This window comes from Gopherus evgoodei, chromosome 7, assembly GCF_007399415.2.
Source record: "Gopherus evgoodei ecotype Sinaloan lineage chromosome 7, rGopEvg1_v1.p, whole genome shotgun sequence".
Taxonomy (NCBI): Eukaryota; Metazoa; Chordata; order Testudines; family Testudinidae; genus Gopherus; species Gopherus evgoodei.
In genome coordinates, this window is record NC_044328.1 from 129,590,645 (window position 1) to 129,614,630 (window position 23,986).

The following is a 23,986-nucleotide window of genomic DNA, read 5'->3' on the forward strand; positions in this document are numbered from 1 at the left end:
AGCAAGCAGGTCTCCTTCCCTGCGGTTTGCAGGGGGTTCGGGAACGCGAGAGCAAACCGTGGCGAAGCTGGTCTCCTTTCCGGTTTGCTCTCTAGTTCCCCGAACCCCGAGCAAGCTGGTCTCCTTCCCTGCGGTTTGCAGGGTGGTTCGAGGAACGCGAGAGCAAACCGCGGCGAAGCTGGTCTCCTTTCCCGGTTTGCTCTCACGTTCCCCGAACCCCCGAGCAAGCAGGTCTCCTTCCCTGCGGTTTGCTGGGTGGCTCCGGGAACGCGAGACCAAACCGCGGCAAAGCTGGTCTCCTTTCCCGGTTTGCTCTCCCGTTCCCCGAACCCCCCTTGAAGCCGCCCAACAGCGCTGCAGTGTGGCCACATCTAACACCACTTGCAGCGCTGGTTGCTGTAAGTGTGGCCACTCTGCAGCGCTGGCCCTATACAGCTGTACTAATACAGCTGTAACTACCAGCGCTGCAAAATTTTAGATGTAGACATGGCCTAAGTCAGCGGTTCCCAAGCTTTTTACTAAGTCGACTCATCAACTGCATTTGTCTTCTGTGGAGACACACACAATAACTAGTATTTTTAAATGTTTTTGATTCAAACACAAACAGAAAATTATGTGCTTTTCACACTGCTAGCACCTTTCCCCAGCCTCCTATTTCCTTCTGTCCATCTACCTCAGCCTAGCCCCCAAGCCTCCCTCACTCTTGCTCTCCTAGCCCTGCCCCCCACCCCCGCAGCCTCAGCCAGCCCCCTACTCTGGGTCTTGCAACCTGGTGCATGGGGTCACAGTGCCACTCACTCAAATTTGTCCTGGCCACCTCTCCATCATGACAAGACAAATCTGCATGGCACTGTGACCTGGTGAACCAGGTTGCAATGGGAGCCTTCACAAGCAGGAGACCTGGCTCAAACCACCCCTCTTCCCCTACACTGTGGGTGGCCCCATAGGGGGAGTGCTTTCAGGACATGTGGAGGTGATGGTAAGGGGAAGGAGATAGTGACAAACAACCACAAATTCTTCCCAGAATCAACCACTTGGGAAATGCTGGTTCAAGTCCTAGACGACATTTGTGAACTAATAATCGTTTTAGAAAATTATTTTCAAACATTGCCTGTAAGTAAAGATGGCTTCATACCTGTGTCAATAGATCTAAAACTGGGTTTACATAAGAACATAAGAAGGGCCATACTAGGTCAGACCAAACGTCCATCTAGCCGAGTATCCTATCTGCCAACAGTGGCCAATGCCAGGTGCCCCAGAGGAAATGAACAGAACAGGTAATCATCAAGTAATCCATCCCCTGTCGCCCATTCCCAACTTCTGGCAAACAAAGGCTAGGGACACCATCCCTGCCCATCCTGGCTAACAACTCCATGAACTTCTCCTGTTCTTTTTTGAACCTTGTTAGCGTCTTGGCCTTCACAACATTCTCTGGCAAAGAATTCCACAGGCTGACTGTGCATTGTGTGAAGAAATATTTCCTTTTGTTTGTTTTAAACATACTGCCTATTGATTTCATTTGGTGACCCCTAGTTCTTGTGTTATGAGAAGGAGTAAATAACACGTCCTTATTTACCTTCTCCACACCTGTCATGATTTTATCCCCGTCTATCATATCCACCCTTAGTTGTCTCTTTTCCAACCTGAAAAGTCCCAGTCTGTAATCTCTCCTCATACAGAAGCCGTTCTATACCCCTAATAATTTGTCACCCTTTTCTGAACATTTTTCAATTCCAATATATCTTTTTTGAGATGGGGCAACCACATCTGCACACAGTATTCAAGATGTGGGCATACCATGGATTTATATAGAGGCAATATGATATTATTATCTATCCCTTATGTAATTATTCCCAATGTTATTTGTTTTTTTTTGGCTGCCGCTGCACATTGAGTGGATGTGTTCAGAGAACTACCCACAATGACTCCAAGATCTCTTTCTCGAGTGGTAACAGCTAATTTAGACACCATCATTTTATATGTATAGTTGGAATTATGTTTTCCAATGTGCATTACTTGAAATTCATCACTGAATTTCATCTGCCATTTTGTTGCCCAGTCACCCAGTTCTAAGAGATCTTATTGTAGAGCTCTTCGCAGTCTGCCTGGGACTTAACTATCTTGAGTAAAAAGCAACAGAGTCCTGTGGCATCTTATAGACCAGGGGTAGGCAACCTATGGCATGAGTGCCGAAGGCGGCATGTGAACTGATTTTCAGTGGCACTCACACTGCTTGGGTCCTGGCCACCGGTCTGGGGGGCGCTGCATTTTATTTAATTTTAAATGAAGCTTCTTAAACATTTTAAAAACCTTATTTACTTTACATACAACAATAGTTCAGTTATATATTGTAGACTTATAGAAAGAGCCCTTCTAAGATCATTAAAATCGGTTACTGGCACACGAAACCTTAAAATAGAGTGAATAAATGAAGACTCGGCATAGCACTTCTGAAAGGTTGTCGACCCCTGTTATAGACTAACAGACATACTGGAGCATAAGCTTTCGTGTGTGAATACCCACTTCATCAGATGCATGTAGCCATGATGATGATGATGATGTCTACATGCGTCTGACGAAGTGGGTATTCACACATGAAAGCTTATGCTCCAATATGTCTGTTAGTCTATAAGGTGCCATAAGACTCTGTCGCTTTTTACAGATCTAGACTAACACGGCTACCCCGCTGATACTTTGAGTAGTTTTGCATCACCTGCAAATTTTGCCACCTCACTGTTTACCCAGATCATTTATGAACATGTTCTTTTGCGTTTTTCTGCAGGGGTGCACAAAAATATGTTGGCCATATGAATTCTGTGCTCCTGCACAGGCGCAGAATTCTGTCAGGAGCATAGAAGGCTCCTAATATGATTAGCCACATACCCTGCAATATCTACAGGAAACATTTTGTATAGATTCTAGTCCTCTTAAATTAAAATCACTTTTCTGTTACATGCATTATCCACAGAAAAACTGGAAAGAAAAGTTCAAGTTACCACAGAAAGGGAAGCATACAGAGATCTCAAAGCAGTTATTATGAGAGACTGTTTCAGGGAGAATTTTTTTTTCCTATATCCAGCCTTAAAATGGGGATCTAGTAACTAAAGTCCTAGATGGCTTGGGATCTTCTTGAGGCCTTTCTCACCATGTAATATTCCCATAAATGTGATCAGCAAATACATTTGTGCTTTCACCGGTTTTCTCTGCTTTTGCGAAAGGCTGGTTGAAGTTTCTGGAGGGGCACAGAGTATTTTTCAGGGTGGATAAAATAAATCAGTTTAAAATTAAACTTGAAATTACGACAACTTATGTTCAGGACTAAAATTACTATTAGCGATTCAAATTATTTAAATAAAAAATGCTCCATCAATGAGTTCTCAAATTTTAATGAGTTAAACAGAGCTGCTTTTTTAATTACATACATAAACGGGGGGAACATCTAATTTTGAGATCTGCTCAAATGTTTATGAATATGTCGCAATGTAATGCATTATGTATATTATTTTCATGCTTTATAATGAAGCAAATTTTCCACATGTAAATATTTTCAATTTGTTATGCAGAAAAACTTTTCCCTTCATCATTTCTGGTTTCAGTTAGCAGCAGGTGCAGAGAGAATATTTGTTTTCATTTGGATAAGCTCATTCAAAATTAAGAAACTGGGAGCTGAAAGAGCAGAAAAGCTTGTTTTCCTTTTATAATCTATGAATGGAAACCAGATGGGAGAGGATGAGGTCTAATAATTCTAAACCTGAAGACCATGAGGCTGAATTTTCAAAGGTATTTAAAAGGCACCTGAAGGCCCAGTGTGACCAGAAACAGTCCATCAATTCACCAACTACAATTAATACTAGCTTTGTCTAATAAATCAGTTTTAAATTAAACATGTTTCTTGATAAACTTGTTTTTCCCCCCTTATGTACCAAGTACATTTAAGGTAGTTTTATTTAATAAACAATTTTTAAATGCTATTTTGTACATTTTTATTGAATCTAATTACCATCATAATGCAGCTCAAAACAAATCCTGAGGGGGAAAAAATAGAATTTTTAAACACAACTTTACCACATTTTACATATGTTACATAAAAAAGTAAAATTTAAGAATCTGCATAAATGGATGTTAAGATATATAATTGCTTAATAAATGCGTATAGATAGAGTCTATCCTCTTGGTTGGTTAAAAGGAGTAACAAATTTTGTATAAAGCCTGCTATATTTGGTTGCAAATTAATACAGTTTAATGCTTATACCAACCAACCAATGTGAATACATCTTTTAGGACAAGAATTAAAAAAAATCAGTAATTTAAATCCTTCCACGTTAGTACTTTTTGTCCATCTGGTGATTGATTTGTATTGTGTGGGGGAGGGTAGATGCTAGTTGGGTCAGGTATTATAAATAGTAGCTTTTATATTATGCATTTTATATTAAGGATCAGCACCTACGGCTTTAGACTAGACCAGGGATAGGCAACCTATGGCACACTTGCCGAAGGCAGCATGCGAGCTGATTTTCAGTGGCACTCACACTGCTTGGGTCCTGGCCACCGGTCCAGGGGGCTCTGCATTTTAATTTTAAATAAAGCTTCTTTAACGTTTTAAAAACCTTATTTACTTTACATACAACAATAGTTTAGTTATATACTATAGACTTATAAAAAGAGACCTTCTAAAAATGCTAAAATGTATGACTGGCACGCGAAACCTTAAATTAGAGTGAATAAACAAAGACTCGGCACCCCACTTCTGAAAGGCTGCCGACCCCTAGACTAGACCTTTTTCGGTATGATCTGAAATATAAGCATCACTAGCTGTTATCACGAATCATTAAATATTACTTCAAGATGAAATCTAATGTATCTATACAATATGTATCAACTAACTGAAGTTACATTTGCTAATTTCTAAAAGCAAATTCCTTTTCATTATTTATTAAGCGGCAATTACGCATGAACATTTTTAAAGAAACCTCTGTATTCCAAAGAGAGGAAAAGGTCTTCTTTCCATTAATGTAATGAATAATGACTCATATTTCTTACATGAAAGCACCCACACACTGCCATCACTACTTTCATCTGCCCTCCCACACACTTAGTCCCTGCACTCATATCAGCATTTTTAAAGACAATTTATTGTCACTTGTAGTTATGTCATTTCTGCAATGAAGACCAGCAAAAAATGACAAGCACATCAGATTTTTGTAACAGAGAAGCCACAAGTAACAATCTGCATTTCTAACATAAATCTCTTACAGATTATAGTTTCCCTGTAAACACTCACCAGGGGTCACCATACCAGTAGCAGTTCTATTAAAATTGCAAATAGTGAAACGTGAGAACTCACTAAATATCAGAAGCAGCCAAACCTCCATTTCCAGTTAATCTCTTCAGTCCCACAATCCAGTATGTTAAAAGTATGGAAAGTACATCATTTATACTGAATTAGTTACCCAATTTTCCTCCATAAATGACTTAAGGTTAAAAGATGTTGGCAGAGAAGAGAAGAGGCAGGTGGCATCCACAGAGGAGGAAAACACTTTATACTATGGCTAGATCTGCATCTCAGAGGATCGAGCGCAGGCTTTGGCTACTGTCATTATTGGGGTGTCCAGAAGGAGCGTGGATTAATTCAACAGGACCCCAAAATGTCATATTATATCGCCCACAAGAGGTTAGACCTGAGTAAAGTTACAAAGTATATCGGGAGACTAATATAGTTCACAAGCTCTTCATCCAGCTAAAAAAAGAGTTTTGCCTACTCTGCTAACAGAGATACTGGTAGTTTGATTCATTTTTCAGAATATACAAAGGCAAAAGACAAAAGTTGTACTTCAGTTACCTTGACATTTAAAAACAACACTGGTGAATATGTTTGTTTGTTTTTTTTTAACAAGGGTTCCATAGTTACTTGCAACTCTTTGTAGTGTGTACCAATGAAGCATAAACTATGATTACCAGTCAAACAATAAACTTGTGTGGGTCTAAGTCTTACAGACTGAAAAAGTTAAATGATTCATCAAATGTCTTGTTGGAATGGAAGGTCATCTTATGACTACAGTACTCTTAAAGCAATGCAAATGCATCCGGATTTATATATTTTATTTTGGCCTTAAGAATACAAAGATTTTCTCTTTTCACCTAGATCAAACTGGAGGAATTTTAGTTTCAGTATCACACAAAATTGTGTTAAGTTTAAATAAATCCAAAAACAATTTTTCAGCTAGTTTTTCAATTTGACCAGAGATAATTAGTTCATATAATCAAGGCTACCAATATGCTCAGCTGGACTTAAATTCTGTATTAAGGCCCTTAATACATTTCTGCAGCACTCCATTCAAACTAGAATTTCTGAAGCAGATTCAGGTATATTCCAAAATGGAAATTTTTGCTTGATTAAATACAAAAATGAATTAAGCATGAATAGACATTCAGTGAGTACAGCTTTGCTTGTGCAGACTGATATTAAATTCAGTTTATTTCACACTGCTGCCAAGTTTTCCATATGCCATATTTGTGTATTAACATGACCATATTGTAGAAGTTGTTTGGGGAAGGGGGAAACTGAAATGTTGGCATCCAGGACACAGCTGAGACTTTAAGCAATGGAAAGACGATACAACCCTTTTAGCTCTCCTTGTGATATAGTCTTAAGTGGCTGTTCTTGGATGGGGGAGAGGATAGGGAAGATGGGCAAGCTAAGTTTCCCACCACAGAAACCCTTGACATCAGTGGATTCCATGATAATGGATAAGTAAATTATCTGGATATTACTGCTAAGGGGATCAGCAATGAACACAGTGAACTTTATTATTTTATTGATTTAGTTTGGTTTATAGCAGTTCTCAAATAGGGGCCTGGAGCCCCCTGGGGAGCCACGAGCAGGTTTCAGCGGGTCCACCAAGCAGGGTCATTGTTAGACTCACTGGAGCCCAGGGCAGAACACCAATGCCCCATTGTGCAGAGCTGAAGCTTGGCGTGCTGAGTTCTCCTATCAGGGGTTGAAGTTGAAGCCTGAGCAACTTAAGCTTTGCAGGGCCCACTGTGGTGTGGGGCCCCAGGCAAATGCCCTGCTTTCTACCCCTTAATGCCAACTCTGGCTTTTATATGCAGAAAACCAGTTGTGGTGGCACAGGTGGGCTATGGAGTTTTTATAGCACATTGGGAGGGCCTCAGAAAGAAAAAGATTGAGAACCCCTGGCTTATAGTAAATATTTTAACATTATCTTAAATGCTCTGGGTGTCCTAAGCTTCAGTTGCCAGAAACTGGGAGGGGATGACACAGGATGGATCAATCAACAATTGCCCTTTTCTGTTCATTGGCCATTGTTCGAGGACAGTTTAGATAAACCATTGGTCTAATCCAGTACAGCCATTCTTAAGTTCTTAGCTATCACCCACCTAGCACAGTCTCCAGTATCCTGTCTAGTTCAGTGCATCTCTGTCCCCTGCTGGTGACTGCTCCACATAAAATAAGAACCTACTAACGCTACTAGCTGGAGGAGTCACTCTCTTAATTCAAGCTGTAAAGGCTTGTGTTTTCAGCTTTGACAGACCCAAGTTTGAATCCTGCTGTCAACCCAAGTGAAAGGCGTCGGTGTTGGCAATTTTGTTATAGTAAACCTATATGAATTTTTATTAAAATATTGGAAATAATCACAACAAAAGGTCCCCAAATACACTGATTTTTAATGTTTTATCCGTCAAAAAATCCAAGAGCTTCCAAGGGCCTAAGCGGCCTCTGGTCTCTCACTGAAATCTGAAATGGAGCCCCTGATAATCACCCCTTTATTTCCATCATTGCTGCTTCCACCCACTGTGGCCAGGTGGCATTTATACTGTTATGGTGACAGTGGAGATGGCACAGTTATAATAATTTAAATTCTTTTTCGTATCACATGAATACCATTTGAAAGAAATGCTGCAGTGTTTTTAGTTTTATGATGCAGTTTCTTTCTGGGGGGAGCTTTCCGAACAGCAAGAGAGTTGGCTCTCTGCCTTACTCTAACTGGAGCGGATTCTTGGGGCAGAGTTCACCTCGTGGAACAGAACACTGGTGTTCTAGCCAAGATTCCTGAGAGAGGATTGCCTGAGGGCTATCTGACCACCTCTGTTCAAGAAACGTTGTGTTTAATGCTATTAAAATAAGTTATAGTCAAAATATAGACTGTCACTGGTTTTACCTTCAACAGAAAACAGACCAACAAGGGCCTAAAATTTTGCCACCTTGCAGGGGTGATAATACACAAATCCATAATGTGCAAAAGCTACTTTTAATAAATAAATAATTCCATCAAATATATTCCAAAATTAGTCAATGACATTCATCTTTGCAAAGATCAGTAGCTCCTCTGGTTGCAGGTAATAATGTAAAAAACAAAAATCATGTACCAGTGACAAAGGCTGTATCTATCCTAGGATTCTGTAGTAGTATCCAGCATTTAAGTGTTCACTGAAAATATTAATAAAAATATTAAATTTTAGAGAGACATTTTTAGCTGAAAATATTACCTCTGTGACCTACACAAGAATGTAGGACAAGGATATATTTCTAGCAAATTGATATACTCAATTATCAATTCAGAAAAAAAACACTAACCAGCCCTCCTTACCTTCCATCCAAAGCACAAGGCTATGAGAGAACAAATCTATTACCTGCTTAAACTTTCCTGGGAGATTAAATTTCCTGGCAATGCTGAATTTAAAAGGCAGAGAGGAAAATATTTTTGTGCCTCTCTAGCACCTTACATCCATGGATCTCAAAGAATTTCATAAGTTCTCTGCATCCCTAGCATTTAAAGTTTTATTATAAAGATGAAGCCAATAGTAGACCAAATTACAAGTCATTTGCAGTCTTATTACTTAACTGACATCAGAAACCACAAAAGGCTGCAAATAATCAGCACAAGTACACATAACAAGTGGGGGAAGGAGAATGTATTTAGAAAACCGGAATACGGTCCTTCTAGCAATATTCAAGTGGGATCATGGTCTTTCAAGTGCTTAAATTTATTGAAGTAAGCTCCCATATAACATAAACACATACTCAAATCTTTGAGATATAAACTTGTAATTACATCTTTGAGTTCTGATAAGAAAGTGCTTATCAAAACCAAATATAAACTCCCCAAAATCAATCACTACACAAGTCTCCCCCAGTTCCACCACCACCTCCAGCTAGTCTGACTTCCTAAAGGCAATGTTTCTGCCTGGTTTTGAAACCAAAACCTCATGCAAGGCAAACACAATATCCACTACACTGCAGAAATGCAGTTCAAAGACTCAGGTTAAGTCAGTCAGATTTACTGGGAATCAGTAAAGGGTCACAGATTGCAGAACTAACTTCCCATCTTGGTCTGAGAACCCAAAGTTAGCTGACCTTCAGATCACACTTCAAAAGCTTCTCTTTTTACCAGGGACCTTTTATATATAGTATTATTATTGTTAATGTCACTGTTAAGATCCAGGAATTTTTTTATACATAAATAAACCAAAATAATTAGAGAACCTCCTGATGGAACTGCAACTTTATTTACAACTGAAGATGTGAAATAAATTGAGAACCACTGCCTCAGATTAATGTATTTAACACCCTGCAGTACAGAGGACTGCTTTGTTTACACCAAACAAAATCCACTGATGTTATTCATATAACAAGCACAAAATAAGCATCTCTTACATAATATACTACAGATTAAGCATAATCTATGACAGAAGTGAAAGTCGGGGATAGAGAGAGGGGGCATCTATCTATATAGGCTACCTAAATTTTCAATAGAGAAATGTGACAGTGAATCTAATTTACCTTGTAAATTGCACCTAAGAAGGAACTATGTATAAATTATCAGAGGGGTAGACGTTTTAGTTTGGATCTGTAAAAGCAGCAGAGAGTCCTGTGGTACCGTATAGACTAACAGACGTATTGGAGCATGAGTTTTCGTGCATCCAACAAAGTGGGTATTTACCCACGAAAGTTCATGCTCCAATACATCTGTTAGTCTGTAACAGGGGTTAGCAACCTTTCAGAAGTGCTGTGCCGAGTCTCCATTTATTCACTCTAATTTAAGGTTTCACGTGCCAGTAACAGATTTTAATGATCTTAGAAGGGCTCTTTCTATAAGTCTACAATATATAACTGAACTATTGTTGTATGTAAAGTAAATAAGGTTTTTAAAATGTTTAAGAAGCTTCATTTAAAATTAAATAAAATGCAGCACCCCTCGGACCAGTGGCCAGGACCCAAGCAGTGTGAGTGCCACTGAAAATCAGCTCACGTGCCGCCTTCGGCACCCGTGCCATAGGTTGCCTACCCCTGGTCTATAAGGTGCCACAGGACTCTTTGCTGCTTTTATGTATAAATTACATTCCCTGCACCTGCACAGAGCCCAAATTACATAAAAGGTTTTAGCACAAAACAACTTGCAGGATCAAGACTCTCTATTAAAAAGCAGACCTTACAGATGCAAATTTACATTGAATGATTGCAAATGCAGAAATATTGGATAACTTAAATATACAAGAACCAAAGTTTGCTACAGGATGCTACAAATGTTAAATTGATATATGATCCACTCTCACATAATACCATGTAAGTAACGACTATCAAAATGCATATGCACAGAGGGATGCTGCTGCAGTTATGCGTGGAAACTTCTTGTCATTTCTTGAATTTGTAAGCACTTAACCATGCAACTGTACCATTTGTTCAATATAGTTTCCGGGTTTAATTTCCTAGAGGTTGTTGGTTATATAGATTCATAGACTCTAGGACTGGAAGGGACCTCAAGAGTTCATCGAGTCCAGTCCCCTGCCCTCATGGCAGAACCAAATACTGTCTAAACCATCCCTGACAGACATTTATCTAACCTACTCTTAAATATCTCCAGAGATGGAGATTCCACAACCTCCCTAGGCAATTTATTCCAGTGTTTAACTACCCTGACAGTTAGGAACTTTTTCCTAATGTCCAACCTAAATCTCCCTTGCTGCAATTTAAGCCCATTGCTTCTTGTTCTATCCTTAGAGGCTAAGGTGAACAAGTTTTCTCCCTCCTCTTGATGATACCCTTTTAGATACCTGAAAACTGCTATCAGGTCCCCTCTCAGTCTTCTCTTTTCCAAACTAAACAAACCCAATTCTTTCAGCCTTCTTTCATAGGTCATGTTCTCAAGACCTTAATCATTCTTGTTGCTCTTCTTTGGACCCTCTCCAATTTCTCCACATCTTTCCTGAAATGCGGTGCCCAGAACTGGACACAATACTCCAGTTGAGGCCTAACCAGTGCAGAGTAGAGCAGAAGAATGACTTCTCGTGTCTTGTTTACAACACACCTGTTAAGGGTTCCCAGAATCACGGTTGCTTTTTTTTGCAACAGTATCACACTATTGACTCATATTTAGCTTGTGGTCCACTATGACCCCTAGATCTCTTTCTGCCATACTCCTTCCTAGACAGTCTCTTCCCATTCTGTATGTGTGAAACTGATTGTTCCTTCCTAAGTGGAGCACTTTGCATTTGTCTTTATTGAACTTCATCCGGTTTACCTCAGACCATTTCTCCAATTTGTCCAGATCATTTTGAATTTTGACCCTGTCCTCCAAAGCAGTTGCAATCCCTCCCAGTTTGATATCGTCTGCAAACTTAATAAGCGTACTTTCTATGCCAACATCTATAGAAAAGGTTCCATAATCTAAAACTGTTCATGATGTTCTCTCTCTCTAGATATGACGAGAAAGGATTTAGAGTGACATTTTTCTCTCAAAAATAGCTGAAGAGTTTGGGCTGAAACATTTAAAAAAAATCACCCCAAAAGACTGGGAAACCTGAAAAGAACAGAGCCTCAAACAATAAAATTACTTTGCGAAAAGCCAGACTATCTTCAATTTAAATCATTTTAAACTACATTTTTAACAGTCTTGAAACTCAATATTCCCCTCCAGCAGTTCCTTCTGCAGTCAATGTCTTTCATTTGTGAGCATTCCTCAGACTCCAGCATTCCAACCTAAAAACCAGTACCACCACCACATGTGTCTCATGTACACAAATACTCATTTTTATCTAAATGAGCCTTCCACATCTTGTAGAGTTTTCCAAATGCAGTAGTGGCTAGTCCAATTCACTTTGTGTCATCTTCACAATTCCCATGCTTTGATATTAATCCTCCAAGGTACACAAATTTTTCCCACTTGTTCTAATTCATTTCTATCTTCAATCTTTACCTCTTTTTCTTGTCTTCCAGTTGCCAAAGTTTTTGTCTTCTCCACGTTGATCTTCAATCCAAGTTTTCTGCTTTCTCGGTCTACCTCGTTAGTTATTCTCTGTAAATACTCCTCCTTTGTCAAAGCCACGAGGTCAATATAGTCTGCAACTTTAAGGTTATTCACGGTCTTCCCATGTAACATGACTTCTCGTTCCATCTGTCAGTGCTACAGCCATTGCTGCTTCCAGTACCCAGTTAACCAGATCTGGCAATAGCATGCATCCTTATCTCACTCCTACGGTTGTCCTGAACTATGCAGTCGGTTTTCTCTCTACTCTCACTGCACTCCTCAACTTGCTGTAGATGTTTTCTGTCAGACTGATCAATTACTCAGGAATGACATGCATTCTTCAAGACTTGCCATAACCCCTTCTGCAAAATGCTACCAGAAGCCTGTTTGAAATTTATAAAGTTGTTGCAACAGGTTTGGTTGTGTTCTAGGTGTCACGCTGTCTGGAGTGGTTCATAACTGTGAGTGCCAATCTTAGGTCAGAACGTTAGAAATTAGATTTAATCAAGCCAGTAACAAATTTGAACTCCTGGATCACTGTACCAGACAGTTCCCTTGGGCACGCCAGGCTCATCCTGCCACCCAGACAAATTGGACTTAGTGATAATGGTCACATAAACAAAAAAACCCAAAAACAAAATAATCACACCACATCTGGTTTTTTGCAATCCCAAAGGATCAGTAATTTACCCCAGATCAGTTGGTATTTTGGAGCTCACACCAAAGAAAATGCTGACAGCCAATTCTATAGTAAACAAACTATAGGTTTATTAGCTAAGAAAAAATGAGTTATTGAGAGGTTAAAGCAATTAAAATATAATGAGTTAAAGTTTGTAAATCCAAAATGATAGCAGTTGATGTAATACACTGCTAGTTTCCCAAAAATCTTTTCATGGAACCCTGATGTTCTGGGGATCTCCACTTTGCATTTCATATCCTCTCTGTAAGAGTCGAAGCAGTCAGAGATAAGGATTATTCTTTTGAATCAGTATTTATAGTGTCTGCTTAAAAACGACAATCTGAACAATGTCTTCCTGTGTGGAGCAGTGAATTTCCATTGTCAAACATAATGGCCCTTGCTTTGAAGTTAGCACTCTTCTTCATTTATATTTCCAAGGCTCCAATCGCATTTGATGGGTAATTTAATTACAGGGATATACACAATGTAAAAGGTAAAGTAATAGCAAACAACAATCCATTAATCTTCATGAAGTTTACACATCAAGTATACTCTCATCTTAACACTAACAAACACGTTTGATCTAGGGTTAACTAGTTACAGGAATATACATAATGTAATGCAATAGCAATCAACATAGATAAATGAAGATTATATCTTTAACATTTCTTTTAACTCAATTAATACACAAGTGAATGGCCTGATTATACTACAATACCTTTTGTTGCTCCTCTGATTGTTATTAACTTTGAATGAATTAGCCTACAGCCCAGTCCTGAGCGGACACCAGGGTACACAGCATCACACTAGGTATTTCTACAAATTAACTGTCTTATCACAAATGCCTGATCTATTGTACTTCATCTCCACCTAAATCCAACACGCTCCTTCTGCAAGCCCTGCTTCATTCAGGTACCTCTTCATTCTCTACAATGTCTCGAATGCTTTCGTTGGCATGCTCAAGACGATGATTCTTCTAGTTCTTTCACTTACTCTTAACTCCTTTTTTTTATAGATTGGTACTCTTATTTTCTCACATTCACTTGGCACTTGGTCTTGCCTGTAATTTTTGTTAAATAGCTTTACCACATGTTCCTTGCCTGCTTGCAACAGCTCTGCAATTATGTTGTCACTTCCTGGTGCTTTTTTCTTTTTCAAAATTTCTATAGAGATCTTTACTTAGTCTTCTTAGAATTCAAGCATCTTCTCTCCCCCATTTGTACTGGGAAGCTTCTCCGGGAGATTTTCATCTACTGTGTTCACAACATGGTACAGGTCTTCAAAATACTCTTTCCATTGCTTATGCTTTATTTGTTCATCCTCAATTAATTTGCCCATACTTATCTTACACCTCTGCTCATGACCTGCTATGTAAGCCAAGAGTGGAGGAAGCTTACCTTATAGAATCATAGGAACAGAAGGTACCTCGAGAGGTCATCTAGTCCAGTCCCCTGCCCTTACGGCAGGACTAAGTATTATCTAGACCATCCCTGATAGATGTTTGTCTAACCTGCTCTTAAAAATCTACAATGATAGAGATTCCACAACCTCCCTACACAATAACCATCCTAACAGTTAGGAAGTTTTTCCTAATGTTCAACCTAAACCCTCCCTGGCTGCAATTTAAGCCCATTGCTTCTTGTCCTATGCCCAGAGGTTAAGAAGAACAATTTTTCTCCCTCCTCCTGTAACAACCTTGTACATACTTGAAAACTGTTATGTCTCCTCTCCGTCTTCTTTCCCCCAGACTAAACAAACCCAATTTTTTCAATCTTCCCTCACAAGTCATGTTTTCTAGACCTTTAATCATTTTGTTGCTTTTCTCTGGACTTTCTCCAATTTGTCCACATCTTTCCTGAAATGTGGCACCCAGAACGGGACACAATACTCCAGCTGAGGCCTAATGAGCATGGAGTAGAGCGGACGAATTACTTCTCATGTCTTGCTTACAACACTCCTGCTAATACATCCCAGAATGATGTTTGCTTTTTTTGCAACAGCGTTACACTAACTCATACTTAGCTTGTGGTCCACTAGGACTCTCAGATCCCTTTCCGGAGTATTCCTTCCAAGGCAGTCATTTTCTATTTTGTATGTGTGCAGCTTATTGTTCCTTCCTAAGTGGAGTTCTTTGCATTTGTCCTTATTGAATTTCATCCTCTTTACTTCAAACCATTCCTCCAGTTTGTTCAGATCATTTTGCATTTGTCATGGTATAATCCCCCACTCTGAACCTTAGTGTCCAAAAGATGGGGTGCCAGCATGAATTCCTCTAAGCTCAATCACCAGCCTAGAAGCCGTAGCGCTGCCACCTGTGAATGCTGGGCCTGCTCTGACCTATGGCCTTATATGTTGCTATGCAGAACAGCTGTGCAAGAGACCTCCGCTGCTTCGTAGAACAGCGGATGAAATACACTATAACTAAACAGGATGCGCTTAACCGCAAACCGCAAGGCAAAATGTAATTTGCATAAGAAGCGCTGTTGACGTGTTTGCCTGTATTTCTAAATCGCATAAAAGACGCTCGGGAACACACATTCGGGGAGAGCCACATTGGGATACCTGATCCTCAGTGAAGGACGTGCCGATAGTGGTCTCTGCCCAGTCCACGGACCGTAAGGAAATCGCAGTCAACTGGTAGCCGTGAGAATCTCGAAATCCTTGGAGACAAGGCCTAAGCTCAGACAGACACATCCCCACCATAGGAGATCTGCCTTGAGTGGCGGTCAAGAGCCCAAGTGAGCGGGATTGGGAAGGGTCTCGAGACACATCCCCACCAAGGGAGATCTCGTATTGAACCCGGACCACCCTAGAGAGTATCCGGTTCCACCAGAGGCGTCAGACGATTGGGGATACAGGCAAAACAGGGGCAACAGTGGACTCAGCTTTGCTGCGTTTAAGCCATTCGAAGAGTAAAAGGCTGTTGCGATAAAGGAACATACATAAGCGCTTATTCTAAAAAGGTAAGGTTATTGCTGCTAAAACGTACGGCCTGATCAGCTGTGACAATAGATATTCTAAAGATAGATACAATCAATTGAATTAATACTAGGAGATTGTTAAGTATTGTAATACTAGTTATCATTTGAATATTATTGGAAGAATAAATAATAAAAAATTGTTTTTATTATAATTAAGCCTCTCGAAGTGTCAATCCTAAGAAAGAACTTGTGTGGAAGCAGCCAGCCGCTTAAGGGCTAACCCTCATTGGATATAAGAGGAGGCTCATGGCTGGGCCACAACTAAAAGTGGTGTCTCCACAGGAAAAATAGCGGTGCACCACCAACCAGGGATTCCAGTGCCTGGTACACTCTGGTCCCCCCAAAACCTGGCCCGGGGACCCCCAAGACCCAGACCCTCTGGATCTTAACACAAGGAAAGTAAACCCTTTCCCTCACCGTTGCCTCTCCCAGACTTCCCCTCCCTGAGTTATCCTGGAAGATCACTGTGATTCAAACTCCTTGAATCTTAAAACAGAGATGACAATTCACCTTCCTCCCTCCTTCTCTTTCCCCCTCCCAGACTCTTCCTGAGAGAGAAAGTAATCCTGACACAGAGAGAGATTAGCCTCTCTCTCCCCCTCTTCCCTCCTTTCTCCCCACCAATTCCCTGGTGAATCCAGACTTCGTCCCCTGGGGTCTCACCAGTATAAAAAAAACAATCAGGTTCTTTAATTAAAAGCTTTTCTTGTTTAAGAGAAAAAAACAGTAAAAATTATCTTTGTAAATTTAAAACGTAATAGGTAAGGGTCTTTCAGCTATAGACACTGGGAATACTCTCCCAGCCTAAGTATACAAGTACAAATTAAAATCTTTTCAGCAAAATACCAAATTGAACTCCTTTCAGCCAAATGCACATTTGCAAATAAAGAAAACAACCATAAGCCTAACTCGCTTTCTCTACCTAGTACTCACTAGTCTGAATTTATAAGAGCCTGTATCAGAGAGATTGGAGAGAAACCTGGTTGCACGTCTGGTCCTTCTGAGCCCCCAGAGTGAACAACCACCAAAACTAACAACACAGCACAAAAACTTCCCTCCCTCAAGATTTGAAAGTATCCTGTCCTCTGATTGGTCTCTGGTCAGGTGACAGCCAGGCTTACTGAATTTGTTAACCCTTTACAGTCAAAGAGATATAAAGTACTTCTGTGCTATTAACTTTTCTTATCTATTTATGACAGCATTATAATCCTATCCTCCAAAGCACTTGCAACCCCTCCCAGCTTGGGATCGTCTGCAAACTTTATACGTCTACTCTTTATGCCATTATCTAAATCACTGATGAAGATATTGATCAGAACCAGACCCAGAACTGATCCCTGTGGGATCCCACTCGTTACGCCCTTTCAGCATGTGCGTGAACCACTGATAACTATTCTCTGGGAACGGTTTTCCAGTCAGTTTTGCACCCACCTTATAGTAGCTCCATCTAGATTGCATTTCCTTAGTTTGTTTATGAGAAGGTCATGCAAGACAGTATCAAAAGCTTTACTAAAGTCAAGATATACCATGTCTACTGCTCCCCCCATCCACATCAAAAAAAGCTATCATGAAGAGGTTTTAAAAACATAAGACTAATAAAAACTAGTATAAGACTATAAGATGTACAGCTTTAAATCACACATTTGTATGACAGCTCCATGTAACTCTAATATAATAAGGTTCAGTCATTGCTATTACAACTCCTATAAATTTATCAACAATGTACAATGTAAAAGCTGAAGTTGCAACCATATTACCTAACATAATTTTAGCCCAGTTGCATTAGTTAGTAATCTGGTTTTACATTCACTGCCAGTTCATAACATATAGAGGCCTTCATAAACAAGTACCCTGTTTCTCAGTAAAGACTGACTCATTATTGCACTGGTCACCAATGAGACCACTGATACAGGCATTTTATTGCATCTTCAGTGCTGAAGTACCTCCCCTTTCAATGGTCACTTAGCCATTCTGCCCCTTCACTATGGAGCTTACTTTCTTTGGACATCTGGAATAGCTCCATTTTCTCATTTACATTTTTTATGTATAATTGCTTTTAACCAATTATTAGTTCTCAGGATGGATTACTTTAATATTTATGTTAATGTAAAATGCCTTGAGACCACACCAATAAGGTGCTTTAACGAGTTGTCAATGTCCCTCCAAATTCACCAATGCAATAGTCAGATATGCTAGTGTCAAAATAATTTACATGAATTAAAAAGCTCTGATTATAGCCCACCTCCTTATGTGCAGCAACACCCTTGTCTCCAAATAATCTCCTTAATTGAACCTGAGGAATTGCACTGAAGGCTAATAGGGCTGCCTAGGTGTAAATGAGGACACAATTTGGTCGCAAGGGGACTTTATATGTGAAAATACAAAGGTCCTAAAAGATCTTTCCTTCTCATTCACTATCACTGGAAAGGATCATCTCAATTGTCTAACCTCAGGCTGAATTTGCACAGGTGAATTAGAAAAAATATCTTTTTATTTAAAAATGGAGAATATTTGAACAAGAAATAATTGACAGATAATGAACATGGAACTCACAATGTCATTTTCACAAAAGTACTTTTAAAAGTAGAACTACTTTAACTAATTTCCTGGACAATTATCCAAGTTTAGTTAAATGAAAATCAAAGAGAATTTAAGATGATTTGTGCTGTACTCTGGCGGAACAACAGTGGAGTTCCTATTTTTATGTTTAACCTTCTGATGGTTCAATACCACTCATTTTCAATGTCAACTTAAAAAAAGGATGGTAAAATCAAATGAGAAAGTTGCAAAATATTTAATCATGTGTAAGAACTATGCCTGGGAACAAATGCATCAATTATGCTTCCTGAACAAATGGACATTTGCAGATCTGACATTTTTAGCTATGGCAGTGTAGCTGTAGCCATGTTGGTCCTAGAATATTAGAGACACAAGGTGGGTAAGATAATATCTTTTATTGAATCAATTTTTGTTGGTGAGAGAGACACAAGCTTTCGAGCTACAGAGAACTCTTCTTCAGGCTCCTCTGTGTGGCTCAAAAGCTTCTCTCTCTCACCAACAAAAGATGGCCCAATAAAAGATACTACCTCGCCCACCTGTCTAATTTTTCGCTATTATCAGTCTCCGGAGGCATGGCGTAGGCATCTGCTGCTCTTAAGATAACCATCTCTTCAGGTTAGACCAAGTGACAAATATGGTCTATTGGAGAAGGCCTAACTTTCTGCATTCTGGTCAAAGATAAAACTGACAGCAATCTAGAAGATTAGCAAGAAGAAATCGCAGCAGATTCAAATGAAAGAAGCTGAAACATTCCCAGAGTTACTTAGATGAGTCTTTTCTGTGGCCTCTGTGATATAGGTCTTCACAAATGTATCTGGACTGAATGGTTATTAATATTGAAGTTGCCTTAAAGCCTTAAACTGTCATTGATAGGAAAAAGGTTTTCGTACTAATCTATAATTTGCCATCTATTGATTTATAAAATAAATAAATGGAGAGAGAGAGAATTACACTTATTTAAATAGAATAACTACTATGTAATGTGCTAAATACAAAAGACAAGGTTAACGGGCCACATAAACTGGCAAGTTATTGCTTTCAATAAGTACATATTTAAAATGTTTTCAAAAGTGTATTAAAATAATAAGGGAAACTTTACCTGATACTCTTCTGTTAAATCTGTTAATAACTGGAGCTGCAAAATAAAGAAAAAAAATCAGTTAAAGGTGAAATTACTGTTTGCTAAAATAAGTAATTAAGAATCAAAACTATCACATTGGTAATGCCATTATATTTTTTCTATTTTATATCCCATCCTATTAAAATCTTACATACACTCTTCATCCACTTCCTTATGTACCAGGAGGAGTTTGGATATTTAGAGCTAAGCTAGATTTTCCAAGAATGTAATGGGATAAAAAATAAAACAGCCCTTTAGTACCTGGTATTTTCTTCCCATTACACTAATCAGGTAACCATCCCAACCTTCTTTTTGATAAACAGATTGAGCTCCTTAAATCTCTCACTGTAAAGCATTTCTTCAGCCTCTCAAGTCATTTTTACGGCTCTTTCTGCACCATCTCCAACATTTCAACATCCTTCTTAGAATGTGGACATGAGAACTGGATGCAGTATTCCAATATCAATCTCACCATGTCTGGACACAGAGGTAAAATCACTTTCCTACTCCCCTGTTTATCCATCCAAAGACTGAGTTAGCCTTTTTGCCACAGCATCGCACTGGGGATTTATGTTCAATTGTTTGTCAGTTTTGACCGAGAGATCTTTTTCAGTCTCTGCTTTCCAGGATACAGTCCCCCAATTTGTAGGTATGGCATGCATTCTTTAATCCTAGATTATAACCTTGCATTTGGCTATATTCAAACACATTCTGTTTGAATGGGCCCAGGTAAACTAGTGCTCTAGATTATTCTGTATAGCTATCCTGCCACCATTTGCCACTATGTTTTCTCTACCATTTACCATCAATGGTTTTATATTTACTGCAAATCACTGATGAAATATTGAATAGCATCATATATGGAATCAGTCCCTGCAGAATCCCACGCAAAATACCCCCATTTCATGATTCCCTATTGACAACTACTTTTTGAGAAGTAATAACTTTATTAGCAGGCCAGAGATCTCCTCAGCCAACTTTTAGGAATCAGGTGTAAGTTATCTTGGTCTGCTGTTTTTTCATTTTTTGTTTTATCCCTAGCAGATGCTGTTCAATACCCACTTCATTACTAACCGACTGGAAAGTAATTCCTCCTCTTGTGATATGAATATATCATCCTGCTTTCTAAATACAGAGCAGAAATATTTATTGAAAAACTTCCGTCTTTTCTGCATCTGCACAGATAACTTTCTTTAAATCAAAAGTGGAGCAAGCAAAAGCAGAAAGATAAAGCTGAGTGGTACTGCTGAAGACAAATAATGGCACTAAGGCCACTCTTTCTGCCTATGTGGAAGAAAGAATAGAAGTACAGAAAGAATCAAGCCAAAACCTCACAGCCCACGTCCAGACTAACCCGCCGTATCGGCAGGTTAAAATCGATTGCTCGGGGATCGATATATCGCGTCTAGTCTAGACGCAATATATCGATCCCCGAGCACGCTTACATCGATTCCGGAACTCCATCAACCCGAACGGAGTTCCGGAATCGACACGGAGAGCCGCGGACATCGATCCCGCGCCGTCTGGACGGGTGAGTAATTCGATCTTAGATATTCGACTTCAGCTACATTATTCACGTAGCTGAAGTTGCATATCTAAGATCGATTTTCCTCCCCTAGTCTGGATGAGGCCACAGTTTCCTTCCAAGGAGAGAAAAGTGAAACTATGCAATCAAAAGTACAGACAAACCCAACCAACAGCTAGAATGGCTACACTGGCAGACTACCATAAAGAACAATGTGCAGTACTGACTCAAGAGACAGAGAATCACAGCCCCATGTGGAAAAAAAATCTTTCAAGTGGAAGAAAGAATGGACAACCACAACTAGGGATGAATGAAAATTATTAGAGACTGAGGTGTGGGATGGACCAGGGAAGTGCAGGGGCCTGAGAATTATTATGTATTTTGCTGAAGGGAAAGAAGAAATAAAGCAAGAAGCCTGGGATTTGGATCAGATTTATCTCTGTTTCCACATTTACATAAAAGTGTCTCAAAATATGGAGTCTCTCCAAGAACACTCTGCTACATCAAGCATACATGAACCATGCATAAAAGTGTTATAGTGCCGATGTGAAATAGAGTTTCCCATTCAATTTTTTATTAAAAATTTCCTTTGTTTTTAATCTTACATAAGAACGTTGCCATGGTAATTTGATCATAGAACTTTAGAGGGGAGCGTACCAACACACACAATTTGTATGCCATATATCAAGGTTGATAGAGCAAAGCATAAAAGCACTTTCTGATATTTCTTTGCAGAGATATCCATTATATTAGGAGCACAATTTGTGCCTCACTCATGTAAAGTGCACTAGTTGTAAATACCAAGGCATCACCGAAGACCTGAACAATTACTTTGCCTTATATTTTGGAGCACCGTAGATCTGAGACTTAAATGCTACCTGCTGGAAACGCTGATTTGTACACACAAATGCAACTCAGGAGTTTGGCACCTTTTCACAAATTTACTCCAGGGATGCAGTAATTTTAACTCTAAATGCAGTTCACGCCTCAAGACAAAATCAATCAATCAATCTTCATATATGAGTGTAAGAGCAAATGAAAAAACTGCCCCTTCACTTTCATGGATGCAGAGTCTGAAATGTGAAATTTGCTGAACATTTTTCAAAAGCTATCATATTTAGGCATGTTAACATTCCAGAATTGCACCACAAATGAAATATCTACAATATTACATAGCTACTATTATTACCAGAACAAGTCAGTAACATAACAAAACAACAAAGATAGAGACTATTACTAGAAGTCATAACATGAAAGTGTTGGTATATTAAAAACCCACCATATTTTATTACACACTAACTTTCCGAATCACCATAGGTTAACAGAATTTTCTGCTGAAGTACAATTTCATCTCATGAGTGAGAAATTCAATTTTTTTCTTCTAACATAACTGGGATTGATATGGGATTGATAGTTTTTTGCCTTTCATGCTTCTGTAAGCAATAAATACAACATCTGAAGAGGCTCTTAGAAGGAAGACAATATGGATATTGAGCGATCAGCTGTTGTGACCTGCACAGGATGTGTCATGTTCGTCTTTCTCCCAGAGGACAGAAGCGAAGGTTGAAGGACTAGCGAAATACGTATCAACCCTGCGTTGCATCAGAGAAAAGGAAGGCTTCCTGGAGAGAAGTCAGTGTTTGATACTGTAGGCACAGCATGCTGAAGGACCAGAGAGGGCAGTGCAGAACAGGGAAGAAAATTAGCAGCAGGTGACCTCCAGAAGAAGAAAGAGGAGAACCTGTGTACCCACAGTGCAAATAAGAAGCTGTTTTCAGGCTCTCTGCACAGGTATACGGCGGAGAATTGTTTGGAAGAGTCATCTGAGGGAAGAGATCAGAAGGAGACTCCATTCACCGGAAGGTATGGGATGCATTGTCCTAGGGATGAGGGTTCCACCACCACCACCACTCCCAAGAGGAGGAGACAGGTGGTGGTCGGGGACTCCCCCCCAAGGAGGACTGAGTCATCCATCTGCCATCCAGACTGGGAAACTTGAGAAGTGTCTGCTGCTTGCCTGGAGCGAGAATTCAGGATGTGATGGAGTGTCTGCCAAGATTGATAAAGCCCTCAAACCACTATCCCTTCCGAATTTTCCATGTGGGCACCAATGATACTGCCAAGAATGACCTTTAGCGGGTCACTGCAGACTATGTGGCTCTGGGAAAAAGGATAAAGGAATTTGATGCACAAGTCGTGTTCGCATCCATCCTCCCTGTTGAAGGAAAAGGCCCAGATAGGGACCATTGAATTGTGGAGGTAAATGCATGGTTATGCAGGTGGTGTCAGAGAGAGGGATTTGGACTCTTCGACCACTGGATGTTGTTCCAGGAAGAAGGATTGCTATGAAGAGATGGATCCAACTAACGAAGAGAGGGAAGAGCATCTTCGCAGGCAGGCTGGCTAACCTAGTGAGGAGGGCTTTAAACTAGGTTTGCCAGGGGATGGAGACCTAAGCTCTGCGGTACGTGGAATACCGGGAGGAAACACAAGGAGGAGGGCGCAACAGGGGAGGACTCCTGATTCACACTGAGAAAGTAGGGCAATTGGCTAGTTATCTTAGGTGCCTGTACACGAACGCAAAAAGTTTGGGAAAGAAGCAGGAAGAACTGAAAGCCCTAGAACAATCAAGGACCTATGATGTGATTGGAACAACAGAATCAGTGGGATAGCCCACATGACTGGAGCACTGTCATGGATGGATATAAACTGTTCAGGAAGGACAAGAGGGGGAGAAAAGGTGGAGGAGTTTCACTGTAAGTAAGAGAGCGGTATGACTGCTCAGAGCTCCAGTATGAAACTGGAGAAAAGCCTGTTCAGAGTCTTTGGGTTAAGTTTAGAGGTGAGAGCCACCAG

At 39.8% G+C, this 23,986-nt stretch overlaps 1 protein-coding gene across 1 annotated transcript in view; it reads right to left on the reverse strand.

Moving 5' to 3' along the window:
* Window positions 1-23,986, reverse strand: part of PRKAR2A (protein kinase cAMP-dependent type II regulatory subunit alpha) — a 149,074-nt gene that overhangs the window by 60,626 nt on the left and 64,462 nt on the right. The window contains exon 2 of the mRNA XM_030571187.1: window positions 19,585-19,620. Within this exon, the coding sequence (XP_030427047.1) occupies window positions 19,585-19,620 (36 nt within the window). The remainder of the gene's footprint in view (window positions 1-19,584; window positions 19,621-23,986) is intronic.